We start from the raw sequence: 12,910 nt of genomic DNA, 5'->3' as shown, positions 1-12,910 counted from the left end.
TATAGGTTGACTTTTCTACCGGTGGGTGTTGGTAGGCGGGGGGGAGACACCTTGTACGATTCGAACCCCCATCGGCGGAAAATTATACTATTTATACATGGTTAAAATAATTTTATATGTATATATAGCAGATGTCGAACCTCCTTCGGCTACTTCATGTGTCTGTTTCTACAGATTTTGAACCCCCCTTATTGAAAATCCTGGCTCCGCCTCTATTGATAGGTGCTATCATAACTCTAGTTTTCGGTGGCTATATGTAGGAAGAAAAATAATCCTAAAAAACAATTAAAATAATATCTAAACCAATCATGAAAAGGGAGGCTTCTTTATTTTCTTTATCTTGTTTGATTCTGTCTGTGAAAGGAAGATAATTGATATTGGGAGTTGTTGGGAATAAAAATGATTTTCAAGAGCAATTGGAAGATACCCTTCATGTTTCCAAGTAGTTAAAAATTAATTTCTTCCAATAATTATTCGTTAATTATGATCAGTTCCCAGAAATGATAGATAGAAGTTAATTATTTAAATGCCACCTGGCAAAAAGAATAACTAAATGTTGCATGAATGAAGACTATACATTTTCTTTTTATCTTATGTCAAACATGAAAGACAATTAAGGAATGTTAACTATAAGAAATTGTTTATAATTTAATTCTGAATTTGTTTAACTGACTGAGACTCTATAAACAGTTAGTCTTGTAGGCCAAAATGCCCTTGTTGTTCCACCAAAAAAATATCTCTTTTGAAGTGCCCCACAAGTGCTGTCAAATTCATTAATTTTCTCAAAATCCTGCTATAAGACAAAAGCAAGTAGGATTATTGGAGCTCCAATTTCACATTAAATGTAGAAAAAGGGGAAGATTAAAAAAGAATGTAATATGAAAAAATAAATTGGATACATTGACAATGTAAAAAGATACACACATTATCATTGTCATTTTACCTATAATTACAGGTTACTTATAACAATTTGCAGGTTACCAAACTATGGTTGTTATAGAAAGCCATAACTTGCAATTTACATGATAGTGAAAGGAACTCTTTGCACTGTAGGTATATAGAATATAAAATTAACAAATTGAATAAAGCTAAAGAGAGAAGTGTCGAAAACACCCCTGAACTTGGCGTAAATTATTAGTTTCGTCTTCAAACTATTGACAGTCTTTAAAACATCTTTCTACTTGACTAACTAAACCTAGATACACTCTCGATCTGACACATGACATAACAAATGGTTTCAAGCTCTTGTATGAGCATGAGGCTCTTAATAAAAAAAACCTAGAGAATTATTGAAAACACATTTAAATTTGACAAAAATTTAGAGGTGTATTTCACTCATGTTGCAAGATGGAAGGTGTAATTAAGTTCAGTTAGTAAAGTAAATGACTATTTTTAAGACTGTCAATAGTTCAAGATGAAACTAATAATTTGCACGAAATTTAGGGGTGTTTTCAGTACTTAGTTCTAAAACTAAAAATCAAATCATGATGTTGTGAAAATGACCTTGAGATTAGTACTAGTAATATTAAGGCTCCTCCTTTCTATTTATTTGATTCCTACTCTAATTATCATCATTAACATCTCCCTCTAATTAAAATCCATTTGCACATTTGGTGAAAAAACTTTGCTTTCTTTTTTGACCTTTTGTTTTGCCAGCATTGCAGTTGCACATGGGGAGACCTTGCTGTTACAAGCAGAAGCTGAGGAAAGGCCTTTGGTCCCCTGAGGAAGATGAGAAACTTATAAATCATATAACCAAATATGGTCATGGTTGTTGGAGTTCAGTCCCTAAACTAGCAGGTACACTACTACTTTCTCTGTTTTCATCAATAATGCATCACATAAATAACACTAGTTTTCGTTTTCTTTTTCATATACAGCTCTTCAGAGGTGTGGAAAGAGCTGCAGGCTTAGGTGGATTAACTACTTGAGACCTGACCTCAAAAGAGGAACATTCTCACAACAGGAAGAGAATTTGATCATTCAACTTCATTCACTTTTAGGGAACAAGTAAATAAATATTCTTCATTCTTTTACCCTTTTAGACTATTCATGAATGTAACGAGTCTTTTTTCGCGTTGCTTAGGTGGTCTCAGATTGCTTCTAGATTACCTGGAAGAACCGACAATGAAATCAAGAATTTATGGAACTCTTCTATTAAGAAGAAACTAAGGCAAAAAGGGATTGATCCAGACACTCATAATAAGCTTCTATCTGTAGTTGAGAATGAAGAGAAGGTGTCAGCAATCAGTATGAATATTGAGAAAGCCTCTGAAGGCTCAAGTGAACTGAATTTTGTTGAATCACATGAGAATTCCAACTACGGAATTCAAACAGATAAACCAAAGTCATCTTTAGTGACAATGACTATGGACGGCTATCCCAGTAATACCACTACTTCTGCAGCGCCACTAACACACGAATTCTTTCTTGAAAGGTTTGTTACCACACACGAAACCTCCACCGCTAGCTGCAATAAGCCTCTTGAGCTGGCAAGTTACCTCTCCTTTCGGCAGTTGAATTATGGCTCAAACATTGGTTTGTCCATGAATTCAAACACCAATAATCTCCTTTTCAACTCCAAGAATTCAGAAATGTTTACTCATCAGTTCAATTCCACCATCACAAATGATAATATTCTGACATCTCCAATAGCAGCAGTAGCAAGCAATGATTCAATGCGCAATGGAAACAGTACTAGTATTGAATTGCAAAGGAACTCTTCTTTCTTCGATAGCAATGCCTTCTCCTGGGGAACTGCAGATTATGATAAATCAGAAAAAGAAGCCAATATTCATCCCTCAGTAACTGATCCTGAAGACATCAAATGGTTCGAATATCTCCATACACAGCTTTTACCAGGCAATGCAATCACCAATAATCAAATAACTCAAGATTTATACAGTGAAAAATCAAGTATACAATTCACAACACAAGGTTCATTGAGTACATGGCTACAGAACCACCAGCAACAACCTTCTTTACAAACTGCAAACATATATAATAAGCACTCTCAGAGAATTCCAGATGCCTTTGGACAGTTTTCATAGCCTATTTTTCATCAGCAGAGATGCTAATACCAAACCGGTGTGTGCTGTATAGTTTTATTCTTAATCTGTTCGGAAACTTTCTTCTTTGTAAAACAATGAGAATATTAAAAACTTGTCTTCTTTTTGTGTATGCTTTGAATAGAATGGATAATACATTATTTCTCTTTTAATAGTATTTTTTTTTGTCAATTTGTATATATTTGGTTTACAGGTTGTAATTCTGTCCATTATGTGTTAATTCGAAATGCTTTACTATTCAATCTTAAAGAATCAGTTAGAAGATTGTGACTATCTGTAAAATAGTCTAAATCCTTTTAAGTTTTCACAAACTCTTTCATTGATTTTAACCTTTGTACAGGACACATCTCTATCATAATTGGCCTTTTTCCTAATTGTTCAATTGATGAAAAGCACATAATTCCTTAAATGGTTGTCTATCCTTGTCTCCTGCTGATGGAGATAGTTTTAACTTTAGACAGTCTTTAAGTCATTTCCACTCCCTATAGGGACTAAACTATATATGTTATAGCTGTTTCTTTTAGACTATGTTATGTACATCTTTCACATACCTCAAGCGGATCTTTCAAAGTATTTGGCATACCATACTTGCGCGAACCTGTATCTGATACGTATCCATAACAAAATCCGTATATAACATAAGTTCATAATTAGGTTCATTAACAATAAGTACTTGGAAGCATGGACTACATGCAAATATAGCACTTTCCATCACAATAAAAGGGATGAACAACCCCACACTAAAAAGGACACCTACTAGTCAAGATTGAAGGAAGATAATTTCCAATTAAAGCCACCAAATTGATGCAGTCTGTGGATACAAATGCTATTTTCTCTATCAAAATTGGGCCAAAATCGTGTGAAAGTTAGCTATATCAGTCTATCATATTCAAGATCATTATCACTATAAAAGGTCCACAACTATGTTTTCTGAGGAGGACTGGCCAGGAACCCCCTAAACACTTTTACTTTCTGTTTCCAGGTAAAAATTAATTCTACCTTTTAAAATGAAATTTGCGCCTTGTAACTAATAAGGTAGGAAGAATAACTTGAATAACTTGTCTTATTACTCAACGAATACAATGGTATAAATACATAAGGAGACTAAGTTAACTATGGTAACTAGATAGCCAAATCCCTATAAATCAGCTATGCTAATATATACACAATCATATACAAATCTGTAGTGATTCTGTAACAGTACTCCCCCTCAAGCTGATATTGACCATGCCCAGCCTGTTACAAAGATAATCAACTCGAGTTCCAATCAATGCTTTTGTGAACAAATCAACTAGTTGCTCTCCTGTCTTCACGTAGCTAGTGGAAATCAGATTTTCCAGAATCTTCTCACGAATAAAATGACAATCAACTTCAATATGTTTAGTTCTTTCATGATACACTGGATTTGAGGCAATATGAAGAGCAACTTGATTATCACACCAGATTTTTGTTGGTTTATGTTGCTTTAGACCAATTTCCGTTAAAACATGATGTATCCACATAATCTCACACGTAGACTGTGACATAGCTCTATACTCAGATTCGGCACTAGATCGAGATACAACACTTTGCTTCTTACTCCTCATGAAACTGGGTTCCCTCCAACAAAAATACAATAACTTGTTGTCAATCTTCTATCAATCTTGGATCCGACATAGTCAGCATCTGCAAAGCACTCAATACGAGTATGACTCTGATTGCTATACAATATACCAAATCCAGGAGCACCTTTTAAGTAACATAGAATTTGTTCCAAAGCTTCCCAATGTTTGGTCGTAGGCACTGGCTAAAAACACTTACGGCAAAAGCAATATCTGGACGAGTCACAATAAGATAGTTTAACTTCCCAACTAACCTTCTGTATTTTTTTAGATCATTAAAAGGATCACCATCATCTTCCAAAAGATTCACATTGGGAACCATTGGAGTACTACAAGGTTTTGCTGCCAATTTTCCTGTGTCTCTAAGTAGGTCAAGAATATACTTTCTCTGAGACAAAAAATTCCCTTCTTGCTTCTATTTACTTCTACTCCCAAAAAGTACTTCAACTGCCTAAATCCTTTGTATGAAACCTAGTATGTAGGAAAGACTTGAGGGAAGAGATCTCCACATAATCACTTCCTGTAATGACAATGTCATCAACATATACAACAAGGAGAATAATGTCAGTTGTTGATTGTCGGTAGAAGACAGAGTGATCACATTTGCTCATTTTTAACCTAAAATCCTGAACTACCTCATTGAACTTACCAAACCAAGCCCGAGGACTTTGCTTCAAGCCGTACAAAGACTTCTTCAAATGACAGACTTTCTCATACTCCCCTTGAGCAACAAAACCTGGTGGTTGCTCCATATACACTTCCTCTTGAAGATCACCATGTAGAAACGCATTCTTGATATCCAACTGATGCAAAGGTCAATTCTCAGAAGCAGCTAGAGAAATGAACAAGCGAACAGAAGTGACTTTGGCAACCGGGGAGAATGTGTCAGAATAATCTACTCCATATGTCTTAGCATACCCTTTAGCCACAAGTCCAGCCTTGAGTCTTGCTATGGAACCATCTGGATTAACTTTAATTGTGAAGACCCACTTACATCCCACTGGTTTCTTTACCTTAGGTATATCCACCAAATCCTGTGTGTGGTTCTCCTCTAAGGCATGTATTTCATCAAGCATTGCATTAGACCATTCGGGATGATTCAAAGTCTCCTTCACTGTTTTGGGTACATAGACGGAGTCTATAGAAGCAATCAAAGATCTAGAAGTAGAGGATAAGCGATCATAGAAAACAAAATTAGCAATGGAATATGTAGATTTGTAGGCACGTGTACCTTTGCGAAGGGCAATAGGGAGATCAAGGTTTTCTGGAGGAGAAGACAGAGGAGGGTTAGATGATGACGAAATTGTTGCATGGCAAGAATCATTGGTCTCTCGCCTCCTAGAGTAAATGTGAACAATTGGTGGTCTTGCTAGGGCAAATGGGGAAGGCACGGAAGGTACAATGGGTGAGTGATGATCCATAGAAGAATTGGGAGTTGGAGAAACAAAATCTGATTGTTCTGTCCAAACATGGGTGAGTGATGATCCATAAAAGAATGGTGTAGTCTCTGAAAATACCACATCACTTGACACAAGATATTTCCCAAGTTGAGTAGAATAACATCGGTTCCCTTTTTGAAGGCGAGAATAGCCTAGAAAAACACACTTCAATGCCTTGGGATATAACTTGGTAATAAATGGTCGAACATCTTGAACATAGCATGCGCTTCCAAATATCTTGGGTTTAACATGAAATAGTGACTTGTTTGGAAAAAGAACAGTGTAAGGCATGTTACCAGCAAGCACAGTAGATGTCATGCGATTAATAAAAAAAAAGTCGTGGAGACCGCATCTGCCCAAAACTGTTAAGGAACCTTCATTTGGAACAAAAGTGTCCGAGCTGTCTCAAGTAGATGCCTATTCTTCCTCTCAGCAACTCCATTTTGAGGGGGTGTATCAACACATGAAGACTGGTGGAGAATACCACGTTTTCTCATGTATGTCTGAAACAGTTCTGACTTATATTCTTTGGCATTGTCACTTCTTAAAATATGTACCGAAGCATTGAACTGAGTCTTAACTTAAGCATAGAAGGCACAAAAGTGAGTAAACACTTCAGAACGACTCTTCATAAAATAAATCCAAGTCATCCATGAGAAATCATCCACAAAAGTGACAAAATACTTATGCCCAGTTTTGGAAACAACAGGACACGGTCCCCAAACATCAGAATGAACTAACTCAAAAGCTGACTCAACCCACTTGTTAACACTTGGACTTAATGAGCTGCGATGATGTTTTGCAATCGATAGGATTCACATTCCAATAAAGGAATATTATGGAACTGAGGACAAAAATTCTTTAACAGAGGTAGAGAAGGATGTCCCAATCGACAATGTGCTTCAAATGGAGACACAACACTAGAGCATGCAACAAACCGAGGCTCCCATTCATCAAGGATGTACTACATGTCCTTTACCAATAACCTAATTTGTCTTAAGATCACGAAACAAAAAATGATCGAGAAAGAACGAAATATAACAATTAAGATCTCTAGTAACTTTGCTTACAAAAATCAAATTAAAAGCCAACTTTGGTATACTAAGTACAAACGACAGGGTAATAGAGGAGGTTGGTTTAATAGTCCCATATCCAATACTATTACAAGTTGATCCATCAGCTACAGTAACTGGAGATGGTGCTTTGTGTGATTGAAAGCTAGAAAAAAATATTAGAATTACCTGTCATGTGATTTGTGGCACCTGAATCAATGACCCATTTATTTGAAGAGGTCATAAGACATGTTTTAGTTGACTCAGTAAAAACATTAACTGAAGTGGATTCCTTTAATGATTTCTGATATTGAGAGAATTCAGAAAATTCTTCAGCGGAAACCAAAATCATTTTATTAGATATTGAACTAGCAGCAGTCATTTCCGTAACTCACAATATCAAAATAAATTGATAGAAAATTGTCCAAAGCTGGAATTATCCAAACCAAGTCTCTGTTGGACAAAAATAAAACTCCAATCCAGTAAATCACTCGAAACAAATCAAAGAATCAAGCAAATATGAATCCAGTCAAACAAACTCAGAGAACTAACAAAAACCCAACAAATCTCAAATTGTAACGAAGGAAGAACACCCAAATAAGTCACAATTTGATCTGAACAGGGAGTCCACCAAGGATAGTTTCTAACACAGGCAGCCTCCTAAATATTACTTCAGAAACATAGAAACAGAACAACATATAAGAAACTCAAACCTGACCAACAAAGTAGCAGCAAAATCTGGTCTCAAAATAAATTTTCCCTTCGTCAAACGTGGTTATATGAAATGAAACCACCACAAAGCAACCAAAACATATCAAGGCGACCCAATACGGGCAAATCATAAGCTTTTCTCTGATACCATGTAACTAATAAGGTAGGAAGAATAACTTGAATAACTTGTCTTATTACTCAACGAATACAATGGTATAAATACATAAGGAGACTAAGTTAACTATGGTAACTAGATATCCAAATCCCTATAAATCAGTTATGCTAATATATACACAATCATATACAAATCTGTAGTGATTCTGTAACACGCCTAACTTAACTTGAACAGTTAGCTCATAAGGTGAAGATTGAGACAAGCCTACAACAATAATAGTTATTACTACTAGTATGCCTCAGGAGAAAATCACTTTGTATATGATGACTTAGTAGTGATTCTGATACATTGCTCACCCTCGCTGTTTAATCTACTATCTACTCTTCCGGCGAATACATCGCTCGCCCCTCGTTGTTTCTCTCTCTAATAAAGTCTATATTGTACGGGTAAAACTTTGTTTCAATAGGTAAAAACATTAGTCTAGTTGGAGTTGTGTTTCTTGGTCCTAGATGAAAAATGAAAGATTTTTGATTGAACCTAATCCACTCGCCTTTAACCCCTATTTCACAAATATAACTTCATTTGCACTCATATGTTTTTTTTCTTCTGAAATGTAGTTTGGAGTCGTGTATGGAAATATACATTGGTGATATTATTTCCATCTATTGCTTCTAATATTTTCTAGGTCACCAGTTCTTGTTGTGGAGTAGTCAGTACTCCTACATCTTTAACCAGATGTCTCGAGTTCGAGTTCACTTGGGTATTGTAGGAGTGTAACAATGACTAAGAAAGAAAAGAAAGGATAACAGGGTTAAGTTGCTGTTTTTTATTGAAATAATGACTGTCATATAAATACATGAATTCATAACTTAAAAAGCTAAAGAAAAAAAGTAAAATAAGCTAACATTATCTCCAATAACTAAATCCTAAAACATTGCAACTGACTAATCAGATTCTGCCTAATACTGCAGCCTAATATATCTGAACGTAATCCTACTTTTAAGATGTATATTGATACAATAGAAAGTGGAACTAATCTCCAGGTTTTGAGGCACTGATTTTACGTTTCAATCACACCTCATCTAATTCTAGGTGTTCAACAATCATAAATCAATATAAAACCCAACTAAATGAGTTGGGGTCGAATCCCACAGGGAGCGGTACGTGTTTCAGATTCAATTAGAAAGTATGAATGTAGTCTAACCACCCATAGGAATAGAAATTATCGATTAAAGACATAATCAAGTAAAGGGGTGACACGAATGTCAGATGGGGGTTTTGGTTTTAGTTATCAACTAAAATCAGTCACAAACACTAGGAATTAACAATAATGAGACGGATTCTTGGGATGTGATTGATTATAGGAAAATATTGACATATGGGTAATTGCAACTATTAGAAAATAGCTAGATATTAGTGAGTAGGTTAGGCTATAAGGGAGGTAATTTTCTCTCGAACAATTACCCCGAATCAAGTGATTTCTCTAGAACATCAACAAGCATGCAAATTAAGAGCAGCCCATACCTTAATCCATTCACTCTTTCGAGCTAAATGTGTGGGATTGGGTTTAGGATTTACTCTCTCGAGCTAAGCCCAGATCAAACCAATACCCACAAACCATCAATCAAAAACTTTAGTTCTAAAACCTCTCTCTCTCGAGCAAGCCAAGAACACAAAAGTAGAACTGCATTTGCAACTACAATTCTTAAATTAAACCACAATTAATGATTAAACTCACTTTTAAATAACATTTAAACTAACAATTAGCAATACCCATAAACTAAATCAGCCCATAATCACATGATCACACCCAAGAATTGGGATTTTAGCTAGACATTATAAAAAGATAAAAATAGTTACCAAATTGATTATCCATCAACTGGGTAAGAGTGATTTTGTCTTTACAATTCTCTAATTTGATGAATCTCAAAGACCCACTTCCAATTTCTCAAAAGTGAATTTCTTCGATCCTTCAAAGCTAAAGAAAACTCCAGAGAAAACTGTCTAAAAATGTCTTAAGATTACTTGATACTATCAAAAGATACTAAACTAAATGTTCAAAAACGTATTTATAGTCACTGAAAATAAGCTACGAAAACCCATTTGGCGAAGTAAGTCAGGCTCGCCAAACCACTCGGTGAGCCGCCCTTTGGTCTCTTCCATCGCCCTTTTGCCTTGGCATTCAGTATCCTCAAGGTCTGTAACTTTGGGTGATCTATCTTGGCTTCGTGGAATTACTCGACGATCCGCCGACTGCTCCTTTTGTCAATGACTTGGTTATTTCCTTCAGAGCTTGGCACACTGGAACTTTATGCGGTATGATGAGCCACTTGGTGACACGCCGAGTGCTCTTGGCGATCCTCCGGATCGCCTATCTTCATTTCTTCAGCCTAATTTGTTCATTTTTGCCTGTTAGTGTCATTGCTTTGTTCCGCAATCCATATTCCTGAAAATCAAGGATTTAACATCAGTTATTGGCACAAATTAAGCATTTGATGACACTAAATCTATCTAAACAAAGCCCTAAATGAGTCTAAATCTCGGACTCATCAACACCCCTAACTTAAACTTTTGCTTGTCCGCAAGTAAAATTTAAGTTCAACAATTCAAAAAGGATGTCTCAAACAGTGCTACAAAAGACTCAATCATGAATGCACACAACAAGACTCAACTTACTCATGCAAAGATCAATTGTGCACTCAAAGATTCAAGTTGTGACTTACCATTATCAAAGATGCTCAAGTTCACAATACTTGCTTCAAATGCAAGTTCAAGCTTAACAAAAGCATTCAAATAGCAACGGATTATTGACTGTTGCTATTACGCTCGTTAGTAAGCTCTTAGTGACGAAAAAATGAGTTCCGTCACAAGTGTAGCAACGTCATAGAGACGAAACATTTCCGTCGCCATATGTTAGCGACGGACTTGTCGTCATTATATTTATATAATTTTGTTGCTAATTTCATAGTTCTAAGACGAAAACATGAGTTCCGTCACAAGTTTAGCGACGTGATAGTGACGAAAGATTTTCGTTGCCACTTGTTAGCGACGGACTGATTCGTCATTATATTTATATAGTTTTGTTGCTAATTTCATAATTCATTTCGTCATTTTGGATAAATTTGCAACGAAATTTCCGTCGCAACATATTCTGTTACAACATATTAGGCCTTTAATAATTATTTAATAATCCGTCGCCAACACTCTTTTCATAGCAACGACCGAATAGTCTCTAAATTTGTTGCAAAAAATTATTCTTCTAAAATTATTTGATTTGGTTATTTTAAATATGTACTGCTGAAATAAATTAAATTAAAATTACTAAATACTCTAAAAGTAACAAACATTCGTATAATATAATACTCATAGACGATTCATAATATATAAATAGAAAACTCCAAAACCACATATTTTTGGTTAAAAATATCCAAAGAAAACTATCAAGTACTCTTAAATAAACCTACGTTCATCAAAATGTTACTACTTAATTTGTAGTTTCCAAAAAGTATGACATTACCAAGAACTAAAGTTGTGGGAGACTAAGGGATACAATTGTCACTTGAAATTGAGGGATCAACCTCATCCACATTAGTAGCAGGGGGGCACTATGGGTGTCACAATCGATGGATTCCCGGATGGAGTAATCGATGCTTGCACCTGCTGAACAATAATAGGAGGATGGAGTAATCGATGCTTGCACCTGCTGAACAATAATAAGAACAAGATGACTAGTTAGTGCAGGCATCATTTGCTTTACAAAATCGTCCATATTTGTTATCGATGTTGATTGAGAAAATGGAGGTGGTAATGATCATGAGCCACAAAGATTCTGCCCATAGTAATCTTTTGCTTCAGATTCAAGACCGTATATTCTTCTTTTCTTTTCTCCCCCTGCAGCTTGGTAATATGCTTCACGTTGATCAATATCAATTTGAGACACTGTGTTTTCCCGTAATATTTCTTCATATTTTCCTATAATAAGTAGAGAAAAATGAGAAAGCATTACAGAATGGGAACAAAACAAATTTTGAAGGAAAATGCAGAAAGATACATAAGCTTTTAAGCTTAAAGGACATGTGTTTTGTTTTTCCAGGAAAGAACTGTGTTGTTGTAGAAAGATAACTGACAATGCATTTTCCTTGCATAATATGAAACATAAAACAAAAGGCATCACTCCAAACTCACACAGAACTTCAAACATCATCAGAAACACTCGAAAACAAACTAATTTCTATTACCCAAACAGCATCAGAAACACTCGAAAATTACCCAACCAACATCAGAACTGCACTAGATTCACACTAAAATGACATTAGAATAGCACCAAAACAACACTAAAATTGCACCAGAATAGCCTCAAACAGCACATGAATTACACTGAAACAGCAACAACGGATTCTCACTAAAACAGGACTAGAGTTGCACCAAAAACAACTGCACTAGAGTCATAGTAAAACAACATTAAAATTGCACCGAAAAAGCCTCAAAACAGCAATCAAATTACACCAAAACAGTAGTAGTAGATTCTCTCTAAAATAGAACTATAATTGCACCAAAAACAACTGCACTAGAGTCACACAAAAACGACACTAGAATCGCATCAAAACAGCACATGAATTACACTGAAACAGCAACAACAGATTCTCACTAAAACAGGACTAGAGTTTCACCAAAAACAACTGAACTAGAGTCATAGTAAAACAACACTTGAATCACACCAAAACAACACTAAAATTGCACCGGAAAAGCCTCAAAACAGCAATCAAATTACACCAAAACAGTAGTAGTAGATTCTCTCTAAAATAGAACTATAATTGCACCAAAAACAACTGCACTAGAGTCACACAAAAACGACACTAGAATCACATCAAAACAACACTAAAATTGCATCGAAAAGTCTCAAAACATCACCAGAATTATACTT

The 12,910-nt window shown here is 35.5% G+C and overlaps 1 protein-coding gene across 1 annotated transcript; it reads left to right on the top strand.

The window, feature by feature from the left end:
• Positions 1–1,580: 1,580 nt before the first annotated feature.
• LOC102599422 (myb-related protein 330-like) lies at positions 1,581–3,214 on the top strand. The gene is made up of 3 exons (XM_006339854.2): positions 1,581–1,800; positions 1,881–2,010; positions 2,087–3,214. The coding sequence occupies exons 1-3, from the start codon at positions 1,671–1,673 to the stop codon at positions 3,048–3,050; spliced, it is 1,224 nt and encodes a 407-aa protein (XP_006339916.1). The 5' UTR covers positions 1,581–1,670; the 3' UTR covers positions 3,051–3,214.
• The last annotated feature ends 9,696 nt before the right edge of the window (positions 3,215–12,910 follow it).

This window comes from Solanum tuberosum, unplaced genomic scaffold (genome assembly GCF_000226075.1).
Source record: "Solanum tuberosum cultivar DM 1-3 516 R44 unplaced genomic scaffold, SolTub_3.0 scf00012, whole genome shotgun sequence".
In the NCBI taxonomy this organism is placed as follows: Eukaryota; Viridiplantae; Streptophyta; class Magnoliopsida; order Solanales; family Solanaceae; genus Solanum; species Solanum tuberosum.
This window is presented reverse-complemented; position numbering and strand designations above follow the sequence as displayed.